Consider the following 25800-nt stretch of genomic DNA (forward strand, 5'->3'; position numbering starts at 1 on the left):
TTAAACCCTGAAAGCTAAGAATCTTTTTGTGAGATAAATTTTCACCAAGTATAATAACTGGTAAGTACAGATTTTCCATATTTACACCTGTTCTATTTTTGTCTAAGAAAGGCACTCGTCAGTTATAGTCTGTTGAAAGGACTTTTCAATGAGCCAAGCGCCTTAGGCAAGTTTCATTCTATAAACCAAAGCCTACGTTCTCCCAATAACAAGTCATTGCTGGTATTTTTTCCCCTGCCTTAATAACTGTTTTGCCTGAAAGTCACAGAGATTTGGGAACCAGACATATCTAGGTCCTCACTGCTACTGCTCACTTAGGTGTACCCTGGTGCGGGTTATTAACGTCACCAACTTTGGCTTACTCCTCTTCTCCACGTGAAGATAATAATACCAACCTCCTGAAGTTGTGAAAAGAATAAAATGAAATGATGTCAGTGGGACGACAATATAATCCTGGGATTATAGTAGCGATTCAGTAACTGCCACCCACTATTATTTGCACGCTACAATGAGAAGCTCACCCATATTATTATTTGGTTTATTTGCTTTAGTCTCCTGATTTAAGGCCTTCAGCAATTAAATTGAGTTCATAACACCAGGTTTCATAGCGATAGGCCATGCGGATTTGGGCTACATTTGTCCTCCGGATATCATTTCCAATAGGGCCTTCCTCAAGGTAGTTGTTGCCCAGAAACTTCGCTTTCTCCTGTAAGAGAAAAGGAAGCAGGATGATTGTCGTCTCTTTTTGCCCTGATAGAGACAATAATTACATCCTCCACAAAGGTTCCTTCCTTAGGTTGGCCACAGGCAAAAGGAAAAAAAAACAAGCCATTAAAAGCACTTCTTCCACTGAGCTGTCTGGGAAGGGCAAAGGAAAAACACTGCTTTTCAGTGAAGTGGCAGCAGGTCGCGTTGTTTCGCTTCAATCGGTGGTGTGACAAGGGAAAAAACCCACTTCTCCACGACCTCCGTGTGTGTAGTTTTCGGAGACACAGTGCATTTTGCTTCCCTTGCCCCAAAGCCACGGCCAGAGAAATAGATCATTCTTTCTAAGAAAACCCCTGTCCATAGCAACTGCCTGGGATTTGCAGGATCATGCTTTTCCACGTGTATCCCCAAGTCATTTTTCAGTAATCAAGTGACCAGATCTAAACTTAGAAAGGCAACCAGTCAAAGGCAGGTCTACCTCGTGAGAAATCCCACACTGCAGAACACTGTTCCTTGCCACCTCACACATGTCGCAGGTACTCAGTTTGAAGACTTGCGCAGCAATAGCATATTCTTCCATCAGGGGCTCCTTCGGTTACATATTTAAATGGGGCAAAAAGAAAGGAAAGGAAGTGCATTAAAAGGATGGCATCTTGCGCAGAAAGAATAACAAAATAACTTGATTTGATTTTTAAATTCTGGGTGGGAAATGGCGTCCCAGCAAACAGGTGTGTGCGGCTCAAGACTTCATACATGTACGTACCTTGGTGAAGTGAAACTGCATTGGGTCGTCTGTAGATAGTGAGATCATCAGCCCTTTCTGGAGGAAATCTAAAAAAGGGTTTTTAGCATATTCTAGAAATAAGCTGTTGTTGCTTAATGGCGACATAGCGATGGGAATCTGGGCTAAGAAATACAGATACTGTAACACGGGACTCTGAAAAGGAAAAGGAAAGAGGAATGGTTTTTACACGTAACTACTGTTTAGAATAAAATGACTTGGGATCATCAGTTTTCAGATGATTGAGTTAGATGGTCTGTCTCTGGCAAAAGACTTCACCTAGAAACATTTTTTTCTCCACGAGGAGGTTCTGACTCGGATGAGAGGCATTTTACAGCATGCTACAACAAGAAATCTGGCAGAAAACTAGTTTCAGGTGAGCCCTGCCGCCTCTGAATGATCCTTTGTCGGGGTTCTAAGTGGAAGTCAGGGAGCTGTGTTGACTCATCTCGGCCACCAACCACCAGGTGGTCCTGAGCAAGTGCCTTTACTTCTCGGGGCATCTGGACAATGAGCTGCACTAAATAATAGCAAAAACCATTTTCGTCCTGCTTTGATTCGATGTCAGTGTTGGCAATGACTGGTGACTAGCTCCAATAAAAAGTTACTGTTTTAAAAATATTTCTGCCCTGGCTGGTGTAACTCAGTGGATTGAGTGTAGGCCTGCAAAGCAAACGGTTGCCAGTTCGACTCCCAGTCAAGGCATGTGCCTGGGTTGTGGGCCAGGTCCCCAGCTGGAGGCATGTGAGGGGCAACCACACATTGATGTTTCTCTCCCTCTCTTTCTCCTCCCTTCCCCTCTAATTAATAAATAAAATATTTAAAATTTTCTCTTTGTCAATTACAGCCAATATTATTTTGTACTAGTTTCATGTATACAACATAGTAGTTAAACATCCACACACCTTACAAAGTGTTCTCTCCCAATATTTTCAGCGCCCACCTGGCACCATGCATGGTTATTACAATATTATTGACTACATTCCCTGTAATGTACTTTACATTCCCGTGTATACAAATTTACTATTCTATCCCTGACAATGTGTACTTCTTAATCCTGTCGCCTCTTTCACCCAGTCCCCAGACCCCCTCCCCATTCATCAGACTGTCCTCCAGATCTATGAGTGTGTTTCAATTTTGTTTGTCCGCTTAAAAACTTTACTACTGAGAAGAGAGCCCCGGACTCACCTTTTTTAAGTTCAGGCCATGAGAAATATTGTCTGCGGTCATGAATGCCGTCAGGAGATGGGTGAGCGCTCCGGCTTCCCCGCAGTGAGGTCGGAACAGAAAGGTGTTCATGCCTCGCTCCCTAGGAAGATGGAACTGCTATAGGAACTGCAGGCCAGCGATTCTGGGCACCGAGTGATTGACGAGAAAACTCAGTAGAAAGATGTGTTGATATGGGCATTCAAAGGATTTGGCAAAACCAGCAATTTCCAATCTTAATCTCAATCCTCCCTAAACACAGAATTTTGAAAAAGAGGCAGCAGCAGACATGAAGGTACAGAGGAAAGCCAGGGTTTGATTACCTGAAGGGGAACATCTTCAGTTTCAATAGGAAATTCACCAGCATCACCGTGTCACCATTTTCCCTACTCACACTGTAGGGGGTAAAGGTTTCCAGAAAGCCCAATAATAATAATATTCCTCTATTTATTCTTAGATCTAGCAAGAAGGGGAAAATGTATGGAGTTCTTTGATCAGTTGCACAGAGATTACTGTAAATTACTGGCAACTTCCAAAGAAAAAGAACTGTGAACTTTACTGAAGGTTCCAAAAGGTCCATTCCTGTCCCTAAATAAATATAACCAAAGAAACTGAAGAAAAAGTCAGGGGAAGAAATTGCTGATTTGGGCCAGCTGGGAGCACCCCGGCAAAGCAGCGCAGGCGCTCAGCCTCCTGGGCGCCCGTGCACGAGGAGAGAGGTGTGTCAGACGGGTTCTCCTCGCTCCAGGTCTCATCTACTCACTTTCTCAGGCTGTTGAGCACCGTGATGTTTGCATACATGTAGTAGGCATAGTACGTGTAAGATGGATTACTTCCCACCGACCACTCCTGGGGCTTGGGGCTCTTGGAGGAAAACATGTGGCCACTGTGTTTGGACTCATCATCCACACTGTCAAAGCCAGTGATCTGCCAGGAAAAGCGAGCCATACGAGGGGTTCAGTCCAGCAGCAGGGTCCCAGCCCTCCGGCAAACCTTCAGCTCCCAAAGGCGAGGACTGAGCATCAGAGACAGGCAATAGGGATTAACCATGGCTGGCCAGGCAGGCTGGTTTGTGGGCAGCCGGGCGGAGGCCAACAGGGTCATACTCACGTGCTTGAGGAAGATGCTGATGTCTGGGTGAGCCTGGGGGTTGATGGTGGCCTCAAATATTGGCACGAAAATATTCTCCAGCATCTTGCCAAAGTGCGGAAGGAAATTCTTAGCTCGAAACACATCACTAGAGGCAAGAATGAAGAGACTTTAAGAGGACAGGAAGAGTGTTAGGATGGATTGCCCTAGGATGAGGGGACAGGAGGACCAAACGCCGTGCTGACAAAATGACCTAAAGTGTTCATTCTAGATCCACTCCAGTGCACTCTTCTTGGTTGCCCACCAAGAGGGATTCAGCGGGGGCTGGGCACAGGAAGTACCGATTGCTTGCTGGACCACATGCCCCCCTCTCTTCCACAGGTTATTTGATGGTAAGAAAAGCAAGCCTTCACAGCTAAACCCAGGTAGAGGATGAGGAGTAGAGGGATGGTAACATAAAGATTCAGTCATTTATCTGCGTACTGTACAGGGGTGAGCGTGGAACAGTTACCGAGAATGACTCTGATGGGCCAGGGCAACCTAACGAACTCCTGGTGTTGCCCTCAGATTATGGCAACTGCTCTTCTACCTGGCCAGAAATACGAGTTAATGTAATCCTCCTAATAACTCAGCAAGTTAAGTACTCTTATTGCACCATTTTAAAGATGACAAAACCAAGGCACAGAGAGGTCATGTCACTTGCCCAAGGTCCCACAGCTAGTAAGTGGTAGGGCCAGGATTCAGGCACTGCCAGTCTGGGCCCAGAGTCCACGCCCCTCACCACCACACCTACTCCCTCTCTGCCTTAATAGTATTAGATGGGAAGTACTATCCTGGTCAAAAAGTTACTTTTTTGGCTAAAGAGACGGGCTACAATTCTTGCATTGTCACAGGGCACACAGAATATGAAGGTAGGTGGCCAAAAAATATATGAACTCTTAAGTTAGATAAACTCAATGGTGCTGAACATCCCTGAGGGCCATGAATAATTAGCGGGTGGTAACGCCATGGATAAATACCCATTGATTACTGAGAACGTGAGCACTCGCCGATGAGACAATCGGCAGACAGTGGAAGCTACGTCTCAGTACAGATAAGAATGGGAAAGAATGAACAGACACAAAGAGCAGGAGAAAGACAATGTACAGCAAAATGTATGTAGTTATTTTGTGTGTGTGTGTAGGTGGCATTTTAACTACCTTAATTTTGTTTTATCTTTTTCTGTTTTCTTTTTTTTACAGTAGTGTACTGTATTTATTTTTCTATTTACAGTTTTCTGGTTTTTGCTCCCATTCCAGCCCACCCCCCAGCCCTCGCCACCTCCCTCCCAAATGTATATAGTTCTTATCCTAGCTAAGTTTTAAGCATTCTCATTAAGTAAGTTTGTGATCTACATAAAGTCCTGCACTTTAAAAAACAAAAAACCACCTGGTTAGAAAACTGAACTGAAATGATCTTCCTAACTTCTGTCTGTGGTCGGGAGTGCTGATCCCAGAGGGAACAAATCCAGGCCTGCAGGCCGAAGTGCTGAGTACTGAGGGCTGTTTAACAAAGCTTGTTTCTGTCCAGAACTGCTACGTGTTCCTTGTTCGTGTAGGCGAGGTGAGGCTTTAGGGTGTCCGAGGAGCAGGTACGTACTAGATCCTGGGGACCTGGATCATCCATGTCATGTTGGGGCAGTGGATGCGGTTGCGGACGAACCAGGTGGAGAGTTTGCTCCACTCGTCGGGACTGCGGCCATAGACTGACAGGCGGGGCTCAGCGTGCTGGTACTTGGCCTCCTCTAGGTCTGTGCCCACCTCCTGCAAAGCCGAGAGAGGAATCCAAAGCCAGGAATTCCCACAAGTAAATCAGGGGTCTAAGCCTGTGGGGTCTGGGACAGGAGATGGGTACTAAGAAAAACGGAGGAAATGTGAGAGGTAGAAAACTGTCAAGGTTAAGATCATGGGGAACAGAGTGGAGGGGAACGAATCTAAGTGGGGGTAAAAGACTGACAGGACATTATGAAATCTAGTCTGAGTGAAAAAATCAGACTAAGTGTGATGAGATGTCCAAGGCACCTGCATAAAAATTCAGCTTTCCATGTGCCCCACCTCCCCAAACACATCTCTCAACTCCACAGGTCCTTCCTGCGTCCTAATGCTCAGGCAGCTCCAAGGCCGGATTCCAGTCCCAGCTCTTCCTGAATGCACGACTCCCAGGGCCTGAGAGAGCCAGGTCCTTAATCCCAAATCCACACCTCTAGCTTCTCTATCCTGGGAAGAGAGGTCTTTTAAAATCCTGACATTTCAGAAGGAATTTTTATAACTGTGTAGTGCTTGGTCCCAAGGATAGCAAGCTCCCTCCTTCCCTCCCTCCCATCCTTCCTTCTTTTCTTTAAAGATTTTTAAAAAATTTATCTTTAGAGGAGAAGGGAAGGAGAGAGGGAAAGAAACATCAATGTGTGGTTGCCTCTCATGTGTCCCCCGCTGGGAACTGGCCTGCAACCCAGGCATGTGCCCTGACTGGGAATCGAACCTTGATCATGGGGTTCGCAGGCCCGCACTCAATCCACTGAGCTACACCAGTCAGGGCTTCATCCTTTCTTCTTTCTTTCTCTCTTCTCTCCATGCTTTCTACCTTCTCTTCTTCCCCCTCTTCAAGAACCAGGCCGGACACCATAGACCTGGTGGTCCCTTCTCACCTTGATGATAGTGGCAAAATATTCCCCATCGATGTAATTGTCTGTCTTCAGGTAGAGGTCCCTTAGCTCACTTGCTCCTACAGGATTGTATTTGTCATTGAATTTATCAAACCGCTGGAAGGTCTGGCGTCCCTGAATCAGGAAACAGGAACACAAGTGTGTCATTACCAGAGCTGCCAGGACACAGAGAGCTCGGGAATGGCCTCCAGAAACAGGGGCCTGGTGGCAAGAGAAGGGGCTGGCCTCCGGGAATGGAGTCTGGAACAGACGACGAATGAATCCCAGAATGGCCTGTGGTGCTTTCAGTCAGCACGGTGAGCTAACGTGGCTCTGAGAAGGGGGAGTCTGTAGGAGAAAGGTGCGCGGGGTTTGGAGTGTTGGAGTGAAACTGACATCATCTTTTCAACCTACAGCATGGACATCCAGAGAATCAACAGTCAGGTCGTAGGGATGCATTTTTAACATAGCAAAAAGTTCCTTTAGGGTCAGCTTTTTCTCCTTGGTGCTATAGACCACTCGATCAGCGTCCACGTGGTAAGATTTCTTAATGAAGCGCAGAAGGTGTTTCTGGTTCATGCAAGCAGCGGCATGGATGTGGGTGTCCACCTGTGTGCACATTCAAAGGAAGAAAACCCAGTGATCAGCTGCAGTTCCGCTGCTCTGTTAGAGCCTATGGTGCCTGCACTGGGGCTGGGGGTGGGGTGGGGGGGTGCGGAGAGAGGAAGCCACGAGGCTGTGACCGCTGGCACCTTTTTCTGTCCCTGCAAGGATGTGAAAGTTTAGGCTGGATGCAATAATAATGCCTGCTTCTTTTGGGTAACTGTACATCCAATTTACTTCCAGTTTACCTTTGATCCACACAAAATTCTTGGGGACCATGCTCTCTGCTGAGACACATCTGGAAGTAAAGTAGGTACCACAGTGTCCAGCCCCAAAGAGTGGAAGGATTGAAATGATGAAGCCATGGCCCAGTGGGTGTTAGATTTTTTTATAATTACGATTTTCTAAGGTGGAGTTTTGACAGGTTATTTGCCCAAGGTTACATAGGTGGCTGAGGCAGGATTTGGTCCCAAATCTCTGCTTGTTTGTTTCTTATTCTTTGTAGCCACTTAAATGGTCAGAGCACATCTTGGAAGTGTTTCTAGTTGATGAGTTTTCCACAGTCATTAGCTCACTGCGTATCCACAATCCTTTTGTGAGTTAGACTGAGCAGATATAGTTCCCGATGAGCAGAATGAAACTCCCAAATATTGAACCACTTCCCCCAGTATCTTGCAGTCAGGAAGTAGAAGAAAAAGGACTAGAATGAAGATTTTTCAAATCCCAGAAAAGTGGGTTTTGAAGTTTTATTTGCTTTTGTTCCTTTTGTTGCTGAGGATTGCAATTGTTTATGGGAAGACTGTGGTAAACTTTTCTTCGTGGAAACCCATACAAAGGCTTATAACCTTTTAGACATAATCTGCCTGCTTCCACTAAATTCCACTGCATCTGCAGAAACCTGACATTAATCAGGAAAAAAACAGTATCTTTCTCGCCCTGCTCAAGAAATACTAATGGGGGTAATGAGCAGCGAAAGCTCACCTTCCTGCAGTTGTAAAAATCGCGGTGCGGGTTGTTCTTCAGCTCCTTCAACTCGTCCATCTCGTTGAGCATCTCGTGGACCTGGAACTTGGAGGACAGGAACTTCAGGCGCCGGTGGGTATAGGTCTTACTGTGGAAAGTTAAATCACAGGACTACAGAGAATTCCAGACATTTAAGGAAAACAGTCACGATGGCAAACCCACGAGGACCCTTCCTACCACAGGAAACAATTCCGAAACCAAACATTTCCGTTTGCTTTGGTTCCAAGGGCTTATGTTTCCATGAACGCCCGACGTAATAATAGGGGAGGGCTTGGGGAGGCGTTTCCAAGTCAGGGGGACGTGGTGGCCCCACGGTGAGGGCCTGGCTTTGGAGTTGGCACTTCGGGCTCTGAGTCCTGGCTCCGTCAGCTGAGTGCCTCGGGCGGCAAATTACTTAACTCATCAAAGTCACAGCTGATAAAACTGGAATTATAAAGATGCCCACTAGGGCCCTGGCTGGTGTAGCTCAGTGGATTGAGCGCGGACCTGCGAACCAGAGGATCGAGGTTCGATTCCCAGTCAGGGCACATGCCTGGGGTGCAGGCCAGTTCCCAGCAGGGGACCCACGAGAGGCAACCATATATTGATATTTCTCTCCTCTCCTTCCCTTCCTCTTTAAAAGATAAATAAATAAAATATTTTTTAAAATGCCCACTAGGATAATTGGGAGGAGTAAAAGAAATCACGTACATGGAAGTTTTAACATAGCATTTAAACGTCATAGGCACTTAATAAATACTTTTTTTTTTAACCCTCACTGGAGGATATGTTCCTCGATTTGAGGGAGAGAGGAAAAGAGAGAGAGAAAGAGAGAAACATCAATGTGAAAGAGAAACATCGATGGGTTGCCTCCCGTACTGACCCCATCCGGGGATTGAACCTGCAACCAAGGTATGTGCCCAGACTGGGAATCGAACCCTCAACCGTTTAGCGTACGGGATGATGCTCCAATCAACTGAGCCAAACAGCCAGGGCTATAAACACTTATTTTTACTACCAGTAGTGGAAGTAGTAGGTTAGATCTCACTAGACACTCACACCGGCCCTTGGGCAATCAGAGCAAGTAAAAAATTCATGTCATCTAGGAAGGACTCCAGGTTGGGGTAGGGCAGTGGCTTAGGCTCATCTCTGCCGGCTGCTGCTTCGTCTGGGTAGATGTAAATGACACCATCCTTCATTTTGAGGTGATAACCCAGGTTTTCCGGGAGGTTGTCTGTTCGGAAGGGGTCTTCTCCCTTCTTCACGGGAGGAGTGAAGACTTTTTCAGGAAAACACAGAGCGATATATTAGCACACAGGATGAACAATCACATAAAAATAAGCAAAACACGAAATACTGGAACATTCTCATCTGCTGGCAGTGCCGTACATCACAGGGTGTCGTTTGTTACCCAGAGCTGAGCTCAAGTTTCATTTGCACATGGTTGTCCGGAGGTGACTAAATTGAGGTGTAAAATAATTACATTGCTTCAATAATTTTCAAGGTCTTCAGAAGTACTGTTTACATAATTGATATATCACTTACCAATAATTTTAATTATTTACTAAAGTTGATTATCAAAGTCTTTCTATTTGGAGCATTTTATTAGCTTATGAGATAAGCTAATGAAAAAGTAGAGTTTGGATCATTTCCTTATGTAAACCAACCTTCTCTCAGACTACATTTAGAGTGCTTATTTTTTAATCAACGGAATCATCAGAGGAGTTTAGATTATTTTAAATTAAAAAAACAGGAAAATAATGATTACAATTCTTACTATAATTGTATTTCCCATAATTTCTTAGAGACTTTATTTGTTTATTTTTAGATGGAGGGGAAGGGAGGGAGAAAGAGAGGGAGAGAAACATCAGTGTGTGGTTGCCTCTCACTCGCCCCTTACTGGGGACTAGGCCCGCAAACTACGCATGTGCCCCAACAGGGAATCGAACTGGCGACCTTTCGCTTTGCAGGAGGATGCCCAACCAGCTGAGCCACACCAGTCAGGGCTGTATTTCCCACCTTTTAAAGCTAAAGGAATTGAGAAGGGATCACAGGGATAAATGACCCCTCCTTTCCACTGCTACAGTTTTAACCTAAGAAAGTCAGAGGCAGGGTCCGAAGCAGCACGGCCCTGAAGTTGCTCCTCCTTGTCCTTGCAACAAGTGTGCGCCCAACGCAGCAGCAAGTCTGCTGTTTCCAAGCGACGACTGAGACAGCCAGAGTGAGGGAAAATAGAGAAAGAAAACGTCCGTGCCTTGTTCTATGCAAAAGTGGGTGGCAAAGAACACCAGGGAAGTGAAACAGTGTGTTGCTACATCAAATATCGATGTTCCTTAACTTAAACATACTGCAGAGATAAAGTATAATTTAGGAGAAAGAAAATCAAGTCAAACATCCCAGATGTCATTATTTTAGAAGACAGATAAAGTAATTTTGTGAGTCACCCATCCGGACACATGGTTAATATAATTTAATATTAAAAGGAATTACAGAGAGGGAGTTATAGGACTGGAAATCTTTAACAATATAAAAATTTGAAAGTTTGAAAACCTTTAATATTTGCCTCTGAAATTTCAATTCTAGAAGTATAATCCGAAAGGTATAAAGATGTTTATTCCAGCCTTGTTGGAAATAAGTTTTAAAAGTCAGAGATCTAAATGCTTAGACATGGGAATTCGTTGAATATATTGTGATACAGTTATACAACAGAAATCTGTGAAATTATTAAAATTGGAGTGTTTAAAAATATGTGCTTTATACAAATGTCTGCTTTATACAAAGCAGAAAGTAAAACGTGAGGTGTGTAAATAAAGTGCCACAGAAAGTCAGAACGTGGCGCTTGCTTTCATCCAGAGGCCAGAGGCAGGCGGGGAATGAGAGCATTTGGGCCGCCCGGAGACGCATGAGGTGGGATGTGGGTGTTTGGAGACACGGAGAAAAAGTGAAGGGAAGGGCAATGAGGGCACAGGGAACAGCATGGCCGCAGTGGAGCCATGGGAGAGCCCCCAACTAAAGGGGGCAGGGGAGACACTTGGACCAGAACAGAGCTCAAAGGTGGAATAGACGGGGTGAGTTGATAAATAAGCGGAGGGCTAAAGTCCAAAAAGAAACACGTAAACAAAACGGAGTTGGGAGGCTGGATAGTGGGAGCCTTGAACGCTAGGCTAAAACGGAGCCCAGTTTGTAGGTGGTGGGGAGCAGCAGTTCAAGGCTCTTGTCCGACAAGGACGAGCTCTGATCTGTGTTTTCATACCTGGCTCCAAAGTGAGGAGGAACCAAAAGGGGGTGAGATTAGAGTTTAGCAGGGAGGTGGGAACACCACTGCGACCATGCGGACAAGGAGAAAGGAGGCGTTCATCAGGTTTGGGGGAGGGTGCAGAGAGGGGAGGTTTTGAGGGCTCTTGGACAGGCTGACGGAAGTGAATGGATGCCCGGGCAGGGGAAAGAATGGGGCCAAAGGTGGCCGTGATATTTTTAGCCTGGATTATTTATCATCTAGGGGCATGTTTTACAGTTAGTAGTTAAACCTGAAGATGTATTCCAAACGTTATAGAAGAAAATTACTTACCTGGATAGAAGTTCTCATTGGCTACCCAAGGCTCACCCTCGATGTTCCGCAAGTACTTGGAGGGGGTTTTGGGGAACCTCTGAAAGGACTTCTGCATGTATTTCTCCCGGATACTCAGTGCCCGGTACAGACCCCTACAAACCATTTCAAAATCTTCGACTGTGACCTGCCAAGAACATCGCAGGCTATCAGAATCGCTCCCGTGAACATCGGAGATGGGGACAACGCTGGTCGTTGGTACCTGCCAGCTGCCCTGGGTGTCGCAGCTCACGCTGAGCCCCACCTGCCCACGCGGTTGCTTCCTGACCGACTTGGGCCCCGGCTCTCCCTCCCGGAGCAGGTCCTGAAGTTTTTTTTAATCTTCCGCTTCTACCAAAACTTACCTGTCGGACAAGTCTTGCCTTGCTGTCCTGTGTATGTTTTTGGTTTTTGCTAGAGAGCAGTGGTTATCTGGCAAATACGGTGAAAAGGACCCATTAACATGAAAAATCTTCCCGCCCTCCCTTCTTTCTTCCTTCCTTCCTTCCTTCCAGGTAACAATGACCATTTTCAAGATGGGCACGTGAAAACAATATCGCTACTGAAAGACCAGATGACTCTCACTTGAGAATTCGAACTACTTGCTGGTCAGGGAGGGAGCATTCTGGGATGAATAGGGTGTCACGCATCCCTCAAATCCTAACACGTGTGCAGGGCCTTATGCAGCTTTAAATGGATCAGAACATCATCCTGTGAGAAATCATTCTTTTGGGTGATTTTAAAGAGAACNTTCCTTCCTTCCTTCCTTCCTTCCTTCCAGGTAAAAATGACCATTTTTAAGATGGGCACGTGAAAACAATATCGCTACTGAAAGACCAGATGACTCTCACTTGAGAATTCGAACTACTTGCTGGTCAGGGAGGGAGCATTCTGGGATGAATAGGGTGTCACGCATCCCTCAAATCCTAACACGTGTGCAGGGCCTTATGCAGCTTTAAATGGATCAGAACATCATCCTGTGAGAAATCATTCTTTTGGGTGATTTTAAAGAGAACTTTATCTGTGGCTAAAAGTAGAGAGATTCTAGAGTAAGTCTGGAGCTGCTGGAAATTTCCTAGACCAGTCTCTGTCCCCCACCCCACCCCTGGCTTCTGGCTGGGCCCAACGTGCTAGAGCCGTTATGACTTGAAGCCATTGCGTGCCCATGATCAGAGCCCAGACACTTCCTGGGACCAAGGTAGGCTTGTTCCCAGTGATCTGGGGTCCAGATACTGATTCTAATCAGTTGAACTCTTTTTAAAGACCTGCTGACCTTGGCCAAGAGAGCCCGTCACAGGTGCTAGGTCTGAATGCCTGCTTTCACTGGGGCACTTTTTTTGCCACCTAATGGGCGACCAGCCTATCAGCTCCTAAAGGACAAGAGCTGGCTCTCACTTCCCTTTGTGTCCTCAGCACCCAGCTCACAACGCCTAGCACAGAGTAGGCGCTCTGTGAGGAGTGATTGAACTGATCAGTCCTTATTGGGGACCGGGGGCCTTCAGAACTTAGCCCTGATTCCCCTTCACCTCTCTGTTCCATCGCAGGGCACAAGCTGATGTGCCTACAGAGCATGCCCAGATGGAGTGTCACTCAGCAGCTCGGCCACATTCATGCAGCAGCTGGAGTGACACACGGGTGGAGCGACACACGGGTGGAGCGACGCACGCGGTTCTCCAAAGACTGCAGGCCGAGGTGTCAGGTGCTCTCCAGCTTCCGGAGGAGGTGCAGCCTCTCCCTGACTTCTGTGCACCTTGTCCTTCCTCCCATGTCCTTCCTTTTTCTTCCTGGTTTCATTCTTACCAAGCGCTTAGGTATCCAGTTTGTCTCCCCATTTGTATGTTTATTTGATCTCTACATTTTCCATGTCACCACGAAACATTTTATTTCCGTCGTTTAGCATCTAAACGCCCTGCCACGGGCAGAGCGCCCGTGTTGTTGCACGGAAAACGACTGAACAACAGCGTGCATCGCACTGCACTGCCCTGTCACTTTTAAATATCTCAGGACTAACTCTAAGTGGGCCAGGTACATTCGAAAGGGGTCAGGACCGGTTATGGAAACTATATTTGGAGCACAGACCGATGACTACACAGCAGTTTCTCCAATGCAATGCTGATTCTGCAAGTCCAGGCGGTGGAGATTTATTAACTGGCCAACTGTTCTGGGTGGAACAGGCAGGTCACGTTGTTTGTGACGGGAGTTTACTCTCCCTGTGGCATCCCAGAGTCTGCCCTAAGCGATACTCTATTACCTAAGCATCTGCAGTGAAACTGGAGAGGACAGTTGGTTACAACACAGCAATCCCGTTAGAATTTTCTCAGCTCTTTCTCATCTCCCTTCTTTTTTTTTATGGTCCCTCCTCTCTTCTTTTCTCTCCCCTCTTCTTTCTTCTGATCTGTTCCCTTGGACCGGTGTTGCCTGCCCCCCTTCTCCCTGTTCTTGGTCTGCCCTGGGCCCATCTTTGCCCAGGAGCCCCCTGCAGGCTTCCTTTCCTGCTCCGTGAAAAAGCGGCTGTTCTCTGTGGTTCATTGGCCCAAATCTGTCCCTTGTATTCTGTAATACATACACTGCATGTGGAAGAAATGAGATAAAGAAAGAAAAACCACGTGGGGTGATTGAAAGCAAGACAGAAATATGTCCTGGTGTATTGGTGTTGACATGCAGTAACAGGCAACCAAGGGCAGGTGAGCTAACACCTTCTTCAAAAGGAAGGAGAGGAAGACACTTAGCTGAAACAGCCCCCCTGGCTGCCATCCCAGCAGCCACATCCTGGGGGAGAGGAGCGACTCACCCCAGAGGCATAATCCCCGGTGATCTGCACCCTCTGAAAGTCTGGCACGGTCTCGTAGGTTGGAGAGGAAGAGATGTATTCATCAATGTGGGACATTTTGGTGGAAGATGTTTCGGTTTCTGGAACGGACAGATTAACAGTCCTCCGCCCGAAGAAACGCTTTTTTCTAGGATTGAAATAAAAAGTAGATAAATAAAAGGATTTATCTTTGCCATCCTTGGAAGTTTCATTGTGCTGAATTACGGTTTCACTATACAATTTCATTCTGAGGACAAAAAGTGACGATTCAAATGTGGGTTGGGTATTAGAAATGGGATCTTCCATTTGGGAGGAGCTATCACGTGACCATGTGCCCTTCTCTCTGGACTCCTGGGCCTCAGGGAACATACTAGAAGGCTCTCAGCAGGCCGTTCTTCACCGGTGCCCATCCCCGCAGAATGGCCGTTCTGGGGAATACAGTAAGCAGGTTATGACCGTCCCTACCTGTGTCATTTTGTGCAATATTTCTGAAGTTCTGTGAGCCTCTGTCTCCCCGTTTCCAAAATATGATGTGACAGTGTCTACTTTATTGGATTTCTGTAAGCTTTCACGTGTATAAATGCCTAGCACAATACCTGGAACTTGTAAGTTGCTTGATCAATATGACTTCTTCAAGGCAACAAGTATTTAAAGGGTTTTTACTTTGACCCAAGCCCGATTTGGGGTCCTATGGGGGGTGCCAAAGAAGGTGGGTGGTGGTTCTTTCCTTAAAGACATAAAAGCAAGGGAAAGGCAGCAGAAGGACCTTTTGCCCCTGAAGCTGGGGGCGGGGGCATGCTGTGAGGTGGGGGCTCCAGGTAAGGGGCAGATGTGGGTTGAGGACTAAATCACGGCAGACAGCGAGCAGCAGAGTCCTTCAAATAAGGGAAGACGGAGAGATTTGTGGAGCACGGTCAGAAGGGTGGTGAGGGGCAATCATTCTGCCTCAGGGGCATAGCAAGGGCGGGGCCCGAGGGCAGAAACGGAGGGCCGTGTCCGCGGGGGACACCTGAGGAGGCCCAGCGGGCTGGAGGGCAGGATTCGCATCAGGCGGCAGGGCCCGAGGGGGGCTGAGACCAGAGGAGGAGGCTCCGGAGTCCTGGCTCCTTACCCATCAGGCACAAGGTGAGCGTGTGCAGCACCCACCTGCCGCTTTGGTTTGGAATAAGGGAATTGTGAGCGACGAGAGGAGGGCCACTGTTGTCCTTTTCAGCTCCTGTTACCTTACCCTGGTGCACATAGAGGGCGTGGGGGCGAGAGTTTTTAATTTTGGAGGAGAGTTCTTCCTCCGAGCAGAAGCATCGCTCAGACACAGCGCCCCCCCCCGCCCAGCCCCATGCCCTGACATGCCCCCTCCCCGTGCCAGCGCCGAGGCCCCTGCAGCGCTCACCTCTTGCCTGCAGTGGAGGCGGACAGAGACTCCAGGTGGAGTATATGCGCCTGCATCTCGAGGTGGGAAATGGGGCAGATCTCATCCACATCAAAGGGGGAGAGCTCTTGACGGCCCCCCTCATCTTTGACTTCAGAGGCAAACACTTTTTCGGCAAAGCTGCGTATTGCGTCATCGATTTCTAAAAGAGGTGTACACGCGTTAGAAGGGAAGCCCCTGCCTGGGAGCCGTCCAGGGTCTCCGCCCCGAGGCCCAGCGCCAGGGCCCGCCCCGCCCCCTGACCGGCGTCCCAGAAACTCAGGGAGCCCGTGCAGTCTCTCTGTAGTGGCTTTGTGTGGGTAGCCTGGAGACCCACTCTCAGAAACCCAGGCCAGATTCTCAACACATTTCGGGAGGGTCCTAAAGACGGGGTTGGGTTCTTGCAGGACTAGCGCTTAATGTAAGATCGCCTTTTCTGGGAGGGTAAGTTCGATGCCCTAGTAACCATGAGGCATGTATATATATTTGGTGGTTTTGAAGATGTACACAGGGCTGTTGGTCCTTGGAGTTTTTCCTCCCAAAGAAAACCAGTGCTCTAAGTACTTATGGGAGAAAAAAAAGTGTTCTTTACGGCCTTTCTTCCTCGTAGGTTAGATATTTTGTTTCCCTCGCACATCAAAATATTTTTTCCCCAAACCCTGACAACTTGGGGATAACTGGTGGGGAGGGGAGGGGCCACGGAAATAGTCCCATTTGTGTGGACATGCGCCTTTCATAAAGAGTAGGCCTTGGAAAACTGCTTGGACTACACATGCTTTTAGTTTTCCATTCTTAAAATGGGTGGGAGGGTGACCTTTAGCTCGGCCAGAAACAACCCCAAGACTCTCAGGCCATAAGAAAGGGTGGCAATGTCCACCCAACATTTCCCTGTATCTTCCAGGTACCCAGTTGTTTCCATCTGAAGAGTCATTCCCTCTAATACTTCTAAAAGTCTCTCGTTTTTTCCCCCCAGCAAAATGCAGGTAGCAAATAATAAAAATGGCAAACAGCTATTCGGAGCAACAGTCGAAGACAGAACCACTTTCCGAAAGACAACAAAGCGAAGTGCATGCAGAGCGAGATCCCCTTACTCCTGCCCCATTCGTGTCCGTACAGGTCTCCCAAGTGCCGCGCTGTCGATTCTAACTTAAGTGTAATGGGTGCAGGTGTCTGTTCTGCACTTGCCACCCCTTTGCCTCCCTCTGTTTCCGTTTCCTCATCTCTAGAGTGAGAACACAAACGCCCGCCAGACCTCCCTCACCAGGCGGCCTCCACACGAAGAGAGACGACGTGTGTGGAAGGGCTGGGAGGAAGCTGAAGCACCGAAGGAAACTGCGGGATGCAACTTGGGTGCTTTGGTCAGACAAATCATCGGCGTTTGGGTTAGCATTGGGCTACCAAGGAAATGATAAATGAGGTGACTTAGTATGGGCTGAAGCACACGTCGGAAATGACAGTTACTGATTCGTAACTTCATCAACACTAACCTGGTCAGCCAGCCAGGTTTCAGAACCTGGCTTGGCTCACGTCAGCTGGGAAACAGAGAAGCCCACTGCGTCGGCCGAACGCAAGGCCCTCCCGGGTGCCATGAGTAGCTCTGCGGCAAGCACCATGACCCGTGAAGGAACAGACACAGCCTAAGTAGGGACATCGGTGGCCTGAGAAGGCCTAACCACCGCACTGCAGCTGATCCCTAGAAGCTGTCATTCCTCCCTGAGCATCACCAGCAAGCACATGCACCTCCAGGATGAACGGCAGGCAGAGGTTAGAAGAGGCTCCCTGCAGCATGAGATGGTAGCAGGCCAGTTGGTTATGAGGATGAGGATGGAGATGAGGATGAGGATGCAGCTCCAGGCTGGTGGCAATGCTGCTGGAGGCCCCTCGAAGGCCCATATGAAATGGACGCTCAGGAACCAAATCCTGCTTTCTTGAGATCTGGCTCTTCCAGAACAAGCATTTATTTTTTTTTTTAATCTGGGGCTGCACACATCCATTTGTGTCATGTTTTTAAACATTGTTTTTACCAAGGTCGTGTCTTCCTAAAGCAGCAACAGTTGAAAAGCAGAAACTCTACTCTCAAGAAGTCGTTTACGTGATTACCAGAAATTATACGGTTGGTATATTGCGTTCCACTGAGTCAACCAGTTGCTCTGACTTCATGGAACCGCAGCTGAAATTTGACTCGTAATTCAAGAACTCTGCCTTCAAAAATACTTCAGGGAGTGGTGGCAATTATGGAAAGGAAGGAGGGAAACTGGTATTTCAAAAGATGAGTAGATAAGATTTGGTGACAACCTGAACGCACGGACTAAAGGACAGATGATGCCCGAGATTTGTGTAGCTACTCGCTGAGCTCTTTCCTGGGCAGGCCAGGTCTGAGAGGATGGAGCACTCCCGTGGAACCGTCTGGAAGCTAGGACATCTACTTTTAGACGGAGAGCAGACAAGAGCACAGAAACCCGAAGTAGAGAGGGAGGCAGAGAGAACACAGAGTGAGCAGTGAGAAGACTGTCCATGATAGTTGGGCAAACCACGGGATGCCTACGAGCCTCCGTGTTCATCATCACAAACGGCGAGTGTTAATAATAATAATATCAACTTCAGAGAATTGTTACAAGGATGAAACAAGAACAGAGTAATATTGAATGTAGACTGTAATTTAAAAAAAGATGAACTGAGAAATACTTTGCAAACGACACCTTCCTGGCCAGAAGTTGGTGATTGTTACCATTAACACAGGGGGTGCAGACTCGGGGAGAGGAACTCCATGCTTGCTCCTCAGCCGGCAGACCCAGAAAGGCACGCTCATTTCTCAGCAGTGCTGTGTTCCCAGGCAGGAAAGACCGGTTGCCCGCCGGGCCCCTCCCACGTCTGGTCTCAGGGGCGGACTCAGGGGCGGGCCTGCGAACTGTCAGCTAGCTGAAGGGCAGGTCTAATCTGAGCTGCAGGGGAACCTGCATTTAAAGTTACAGTTTTATCGGAAATGGATTTTTATTTTATCTGATCAGAAAAATTAGTTTTTTGCATTGGAGTTGAGGGTTTACTAAAGAGAGATGCCATAGATTCCCCTGGCTAATCTATGTCTGAAGAAGAACATTATTTTATTTCAAATTAACAAATGCATGTCCCATGAGATTCTCTTTTAAAAATAGGGATTTTTTTTTGAGTCTGAAAAATCCATGAGTTCATTTGCTAGGCTGTGGGGTATGTCTGTGGTCATTATTAAGTTTTGTTGGCTTCCCGTGGTATCATTCACTAAACACTGCTGAAAAACACCCATGTTTTTGAATTAAAGATGGCATCTTTTAAAAATTGATACTTTGGCAAGTGGCAGGGAAAAGAGTCCAAAATACTCACGTTTTTCTTCAGCTGTATCAAGTAAAATAAAACAAGATAAAATACATGAACAACTTTCAGAAATCATAGTGGCTGTTAGTTAGTGCTTTGGAATACAAATATGTAGACAGGTACAAAAGGATGCGGTGGAATGTGTTATTACAGCTCATTCTTCCATTGACCCACACTTTGCTGCCTTTAGAAAACCCTGTGAATATAATCCTTATACATCTTTCCCTTTCTAACATGTCTCTTTAAATTTGTAATCATAAAGCGGTACTCTGTAAAAATCTGATAAAAAAAACACACCTGGTCAAGAGGAATGGAAACTGTTATGAGATGCTGGTAGCAGGTGAACCAGATCAGCTCATTTGGTAAATAATTGAGCCACACCTACCAACCATTTCTGAGAATCTGTCTCACTAAAATAATCCTTAAACATGGGAAAAGCTTTAGTTGCAAATATCATTCTCAGAGCATATTTATACTTACAAAAAATGATAAAGAACCTAAGGGACTAGGTAAGAAACTTAGAATATTATACAGCCATTTCAAATGGTGTTTAGAAGGGCTTTGGAGGACCGTGGTAAGTGATTAAGTTATAATGTTAAGCAAAAAAGAAAACAGGCAGGATATAAAGTGACATGTAATATAATCACAACTGTGTTTTAAAAAAAATCTTTGTATTTGCAAAGAACATAGACTGAAAAGGAAAACACTAATGCTCTCCCTCCGTCTTCTCTTTCTCTCTCTCCCCGCTTTCTAAAATCAACAAATAAAAAGTATTTAAAAACACTAGCTTGTTAAAAGTGGTATCTTTGGATGATGAAACTGTGTTTCGTTGTTGTTGTTGTTGTTATTACTACTTTCCTAAATTTCCCAGTTTATTACTTTTATCTTTCAGTGCAATCTCTTTTTATTTCATTTGAAACATGTGTTACCTTTACAACAAAAAAGACTTGCTCCGTGTACAGACCCAGATTGTGAACCAACAGAATACACTGCTTGGGTTAATATTTCCCTTTTGCTCTTGATTTTCAGCTGATACTGTAGCTAGAGACATTGTATAGACCCTTCTCGGAAGTGTGGCAGCACAGGTTTCATGTTGTATGGATACTAAATATCTTAGTTTTCTATTGGGACCCTCAAAGTTGCTACCACCTGACAGTTTTAGAAAACTACCTCCATCCCAAAACAAAACAAAACAAAGCCCCAAACTTGAAAACTGTGTCTTGCCTCTTCCTGAAATGTATTCCTAAGGCTACTATAGATCCTAAATAAAGGACCACCATAGCAGATGTGATAGTTAAAGGCACGGCTGCCTATGAAAAGCATTGTGCTCTCCGAACACGTCTGCAACCTACCTGGAAGTTTCAACAGAGGCATTGTCGCTGGGTTCCTTGCTTCTAGGATAGCACAGTAGGAAGGAAGAGAGAGGAGAATGTGGGGGGACTGGCTGGCAGTGTCAAAGAGCCTGACTTTTATTTTACTTTTTTCGCTTCGCCCCTGTAATCTGAGCCTTCTCTGCTAAAAGGAGACAGATGAGCTTTAGACCTATTTATAGGTTTAGGCAATAGCCAGCGAAAAACATGTGAAGCTTTAAATCTTTACTCTTGGACTTCAGAAAAGATCCAGTGGCAACCCAGGAATGCATTTCCGGACTCTCTAAATCTCCCTACGGATTGAATTCTCTTCAAGTGTGGTTTTCGTGTGTGAGCTGACCACTGAAGGTTGCTTTTCAGCCCTAGTGAAATACAGTCGACTCTTCTGAGCTCCTGGAACGTCGAGGTGCTCAGGATTTCAGTGACCAGAACGGCTTTCTGTGGTTGGTGAACACACTGCTGTATTCATTGAGCTCTTCACACATACACATGCACCCACCTTCTCATTAGAAAGATCCCTGACTTAGCAGAAGTCTACTCTGCAGGATTTATTTGATAAGTTACATAGTAATTTACTTGAAATCTTATTGAGATGCCTCAAGTGACATCTACAGTGCTCAACTACCCCTACTCTATATACCGTTATAAGAGGAATTATACCTTTTTTTCTATCACATTTTGTAGTTTATACATCACTTTGCAAAAAATTATTTATTTGATCCTAATTACAATCTTGTGCCTTATTCCTGATCCCCAGATAAGAAAGCCAGGGCTCTGAGAAGGAATGCGTTTCACCCAGTGTTATCTGCTCATCAATGGCAAAGCCAAGGGTCTCTGAACCGAAGTATCATGATTTCCCACAATGACCCAGAGTCTTACTTCTGGCTCCACGTGTGATAATTACTGTTAGGTAAAGAAAGACTCAGCAGAATTTATGAATAGTAACGGCTTATGTTCAAGACGGTAGCAACAGGTCAGAACTTCAGATCTGGAGCAATTATGGGCACAAAATAAAATGATCTTTTATTTGTTTTACTAACCACTTACTATTGAAAATTGGAACCAGCTTTTTTGTTGGCAAAAACCGGCTCTTTCACTGCTTAGCCTACAGCCATCATCTCCCTTCAGGCGACAATCCTGGAATGCAAAACATTATGAAGCCAAGACACAGTGTTCCTTTCCAACTCCTTCTGTGACATTTCCACCTGGGCTTCCCAGGGACATCCACAAATGGGTGTATCCAAACTGAACATTTTCCTCCCTAAACCTGCTCCTCCTTCAATGATTCTTATATTTTTATGTTTCCCTCAAACATCCCCTTTCCATTCATGGCAGATGACCTAGTTGGCTTCTCAATGGTTGTTTTCCCAGGAGGGTAGAGGCCCCTCAGAAAATCAAGACTGGAGTTACCATGTGGTCCAGCAATGCCTCTGCTGGCTGTGTGCCCCCCAAACATGAAAGCATTTTTGTGTAAAGACGCATGCACCCCTACGCTCACTGCAGCATTGTTGACAATGGCCAAGCAACAGAAACAACCGAAGCGTCCACGGACAGATGGTTTGTTAAAGATGAATTACTGTCATTTGCAGCAATGTGGATGGATCCTGAAAGTTTTAATAAGCTAAGTGAACTCAGAATAGGACAAAAATCATAGGATTTCACTCATATGTGGGGTATAAAACAAACAGTAAAAACCTAACAAGCCAAACTTGTAGATGCAAGACAACAGGACAGTGGTAACCAGAGGGGACAGGGGTGGGGGTAAGGGGGTCAAATATGTGGTAACGGGAGGAAGCAGGACTTCAGGTGGAGAGCGTGCAACAGAGCACCCGGATGTCAAAGTATTACCTTGCACACCTGGAAAGTACATGCTGTTATTAACCAGTGTTACCCAAATAAACTTAATTTAAAAAAAATCAAAGTTGTTTGACAAAAATGACTTAAGAACCTCTTTTCCCACCTCTGTGGCCACCATACCGTTGTAGAAGTTTTATTTTATTTTCTTCTTTACTGATTCTAGAGAGAGGGAAAGAGAGGGAGAGAAACATCAAACATTGACCGGCCACCTCCTGCAAGCGCCCCAACTGGGGACCTGGCCCGCAACCCAGGCATGTGCCCTGAGTAGGAATCGAACCGGCAACCCTTTGGTTCTCAGCCCATGCTCAATCCACTGAGCTACACCAGCCAAGGCTTAGTTTCTTGATACTACTCAATGTTTAGTATATGTGGAAATAGACATTCTTATATGTGACGGGTAGAAGTTTAAGATTTTACCCTTTCTGAAAAGAAATTTGGCAATATAGTTGTGAAAAACATAAAAAATTTGCATATCCACTAATACAATTCAATTTTCCTGACTTATTCTGAAGGAAATTATTATACAAGTACTCAGAGACGTATTTCAAGAATGTTGTCACCAAACCATGACAGCAGCCAAAAAAATAAAAATAAAGTAGGAAGAGATGACATATCTGTCATAGAAGATTGATTAAAGTGTGATACAATGATAACATGAAGTAGATGAATATATTTTAACATGGAAAACATTCAACAATTTTATTAAATGAAAAAGCCTATTGCAAAGATGTATACATGATATAATCTTGTTAAAAAAGGGAAAGGCATTTAGTTCATGTATCACGACAAACAAAAACAGGCTAGGCAACTCATACCAGTGTTCTGTCTGGGTATGAGATGATGGTGATTTTTTTCTTTTGGTTTTTTATTTGAATTTTCTACCACAAACAAGTATTATTTCTATCGTAAGGGAAAAAAACAATCCCAACCAAAACAAAACCTGAATTTAAAGCAAAACAAAACAAACTCCAGCCCTTCAGAAAAATCACCCAGGAATTTCCTTCAGTGGGACTAGTGTCTGCCTAGTCATCCTTTTGTAATTGAGCTTGCTTTGCTGTACGCATCAGGATGTAACACAAAGCAGTCTCATTCAATTCTACTTTTTAGCAAAAGAAAAGTATCATTTTCTGTGCCCTTTAAAAATTGTTAAAGTGCCCTGGCTGGTGTGGCTCAGTGAATTGAGTGCTGGCCTACAAACCAGTGAGTTGCTGGTTCGATTCCCGGTCAAGGCACATGCCTGGGGTGTAGGCCAGGTCCCAGTAGGTGGCATGCAAGAGGAAACCACACATCAGTGTTTCCCTCTCATTCTCTCTCCCTTTTCCTTGCTCTAAAAAAATTTAAATACATAAATAAAATCGTTGAAAAAATTGTGTGACTATTTTAGCTGCATTACAGACTACATTCTTTGGAGCTAACCTAACCATCATTTAGAATGTTATTCCAATGGAACCTTTAGAGTTCTAAATAACAAATTTACAAATGTGCTTTAAAAATTTTTTTTATTTGAATTTATTGGGGTGACATTGTTTGATAAAATGATATAGGTTTCAAGTGAGAAACGTGTTTTTTAAAGGAGAGATTTCACCGAGGTAGAGATTCCGTCACCTGAGGCTTTATGGGAAGATGACCCTTGACAGAAACAAGCTGTGCCTGGTGCTGCCTGCCTTCTTTTTCCCAGAAAGCCCTTCTATTTGGCCACGGGATGTCTTCCTCCCTGCTGTGAACCCTGGCTCCCCCACAACCAACCTGTTCTTCACCCCACCCGCTCAGCGCCCTGTCACTCAGGGTTCTATGGGGCTCCTGGTTGCCACACACTTCCAGGATTAACTTTTGTTACATGGCCGCAGTGGGAGGCAGTCCAATTCATTACAACTTCTGGTTGGGGAATCCACCTCTTTTGCCAGCAGCAACTACAGACTTTTTTTCCTACCCTGTTAGAGGTTGTATAACAGTCTATCTTATACCTGAGGAATGAGTTTAAAGTTCGAGTACAACTAAACCTGTGGAATTTTATGGAATTTCTCTGGATTCAGCGCTATCTTCCTGCCAGTAATAATTCCCAAGCATACCTAAAAATAAAGATGTCAAATTTACAAGACTCATCTTTTTTCCATGAGACACACTGACTTTATTTCCTGTCTTTTGAATGGAACTGAAATTCAGCAATTTGCTTTGAACAAAACAATTTAAACTCCAAGCTCTGTGAGTAGACGGGGAGGCAAGCTGTGGGGTACATGCCATTACAACAATGCTGGGCACTCTTCCAAGGTTTTTTTTTTCTTAAGTATGTTAATCATTTGATTTTCACAATAGTATTTTTTTGAGGAACTATTGTTATAGAAATTGAGGAACTATTATCTCCATTTTACAGTCGAGGAAATGCGGGCACAACAGATATTAAGTGGTCGAGGTGGGCTCTCCGCCTGGGGTCCTGGTACTGCTGGGCCACGCTCGGCCTCACTGCGGCGTGGTGGCGCACTGCCCGTGAGTGCGCCTGGGGCCGGTGGGTTCTGGACTAGACAGGAGGCGATATGGTGATGCCCAGCTTGACAGATGGTTGGAGGAGCTGGTTGGAGTCAAGTGGTATTTAAAGTCTAGCTTGAGAAATCTTCCGATGAAATCTTGACTGGAATCCTCGTTGGCGAAAGCAGAACCTCACCTGCTCAGACTTTCTCAAACACCTCCCCCCCTCCCCCTGACTCTCCAGCAGCCTTGAGCAGCTTGGTTTGAAAGCCAGGGAAGCAAAAAGCACAGGATCTGGTCAGGAGACCTGGGTTCAAATATGACATGAGTCCACCTATTCATGCAATAAGGCATGAGTAGCTTCAGAAAAAGTGGGAAGGGGTGACCCTGGGCAGTGTCAGGAGGGTGGCAGGACTGGAACACTCGACTGGAACACTGGGGGCAGACGCGTTTTGTCTCAGAGTGAACAGCGTCCTTTTCCTTTGAAACAATCACGACTTAAAAATCCTGTCTTGGAGGTTTCTCCTCGGCTGAATATAAATGAATAGGGAACTGCTGTCTCTCTGATTCACTGCTGTATGCCCTCAGCAGCACCGTGCGTAGGCACGTAGTAGGTGCTTGATAACAACCTGCTAACTGAGTTGGGAAGGAAAGTCAGATGGAAATTCACGGAGGAAGTGAATTTCAGAAAGTCAGAAGGAAATTGGCCGATGAAGCGAATACATTTTGCTAGGGCACGTGGCTTTGCCTCAGGGTGGGACCGAATGTCACAGCAGCTACAGGCCTTGCTGATGCCCATTCATACGCGGTGCTGGTTTCACTTTGGACTTTCATGTTAAATGTCAAACTCCCCAGATTTTGAAATCTGACATTTCTTGACTTAACTTTCA

At 45.7% G+C, this 25800-nt stretch overlaps 1 protein-coding gene across 2 annotated transcripts; it reads right to left on the minus strand.

The window, feature by feature from the left end:
• Positions 1–517: 517 nt before the first annotated feature.
• AMPD1 (adenosine monophosphate deaminase 1) lies at positions 518–20680 on the minus strand. 2 transcript variants are annotated; one of them, XM_037038912.1, is made up of 16 exons: positions 20573–20680; positions 19230–19241; positions 15855–16035; positions 14447–14612; positions 11638–11803; positions 9129–9348; positions 8049–8178; positions 6879–7073; positions 6468–6599; positions 5423–5586; positions 3806–3932; positions 3459–3622; positions 2678–2798; positions 1472–1645; positions 1187–1297; positions 518–706 (listed from the first exon to the last, which is right to left on the minus strand). In XM_037038912.1, the coding sequence occupies exons 1-16, from the start codon at positions 20592–20594 to the stop codon at positions 548–550; spliced, it is 2244 nt and encodes a 747-aa protein (XP_036894807.1). In that variant the 5' UTR covers positions 20595–20680; the 3' UTR covers positions 518–547. The 2 variants fall into 2 exon arrangements, with proteins under 2 accessions (XP_036894807.1, XP_036894808.1); XM_037038913.1 differs by lacking the exon at positions 19230–19241.
• Between the last annotated feature and the right edge of the window lie 5120 nt (positions 20681–25800).

The sequence above is a fragment of the Sturnira hondurensis genome, unplaced genomic scaffold (genome assembly GCF_014824575.4).
Source record: "Sturnira hondurensis isolate 20B ecotype Veracruz unplaced genomic scaffold, ASM1482457v3 Scaffold0024822, whole genome shotgun sequence".
NCBI classification, from domain to species: Eukaryota; Metazoa; Chordata; class Mammalia; order Chiroptera; family Phyllostomidae; genus Sturnira; species Sturnira hondurensis.

What these genes read in the sequence shown, in the direction of transcription:
- AMPD1 (XM_037038912.1), bottom strand. Translation starts at nt 20,594, where the DNA reads ATGCCTCTGTTGAAACTTCCAG. An exon ending in CCGGGGATTATGCCTCTGGG is followed by an intron (nt 11,804 to 14,446) that starts GTGAGTCGCTCC and finishes TGTTCTTGGCAG; the next exon opens with GTCACAGTCGAAGATTTTGA. An exon ending in ATCCAGGTCCCCAGGATCTA is followed by an intron (nt 3,933 to 5,422) that starts GTACGTACCTGC and finishes TCTTGCCTCTAG; the next exon opens with TGATGTGTTTCGAGCTAAGA.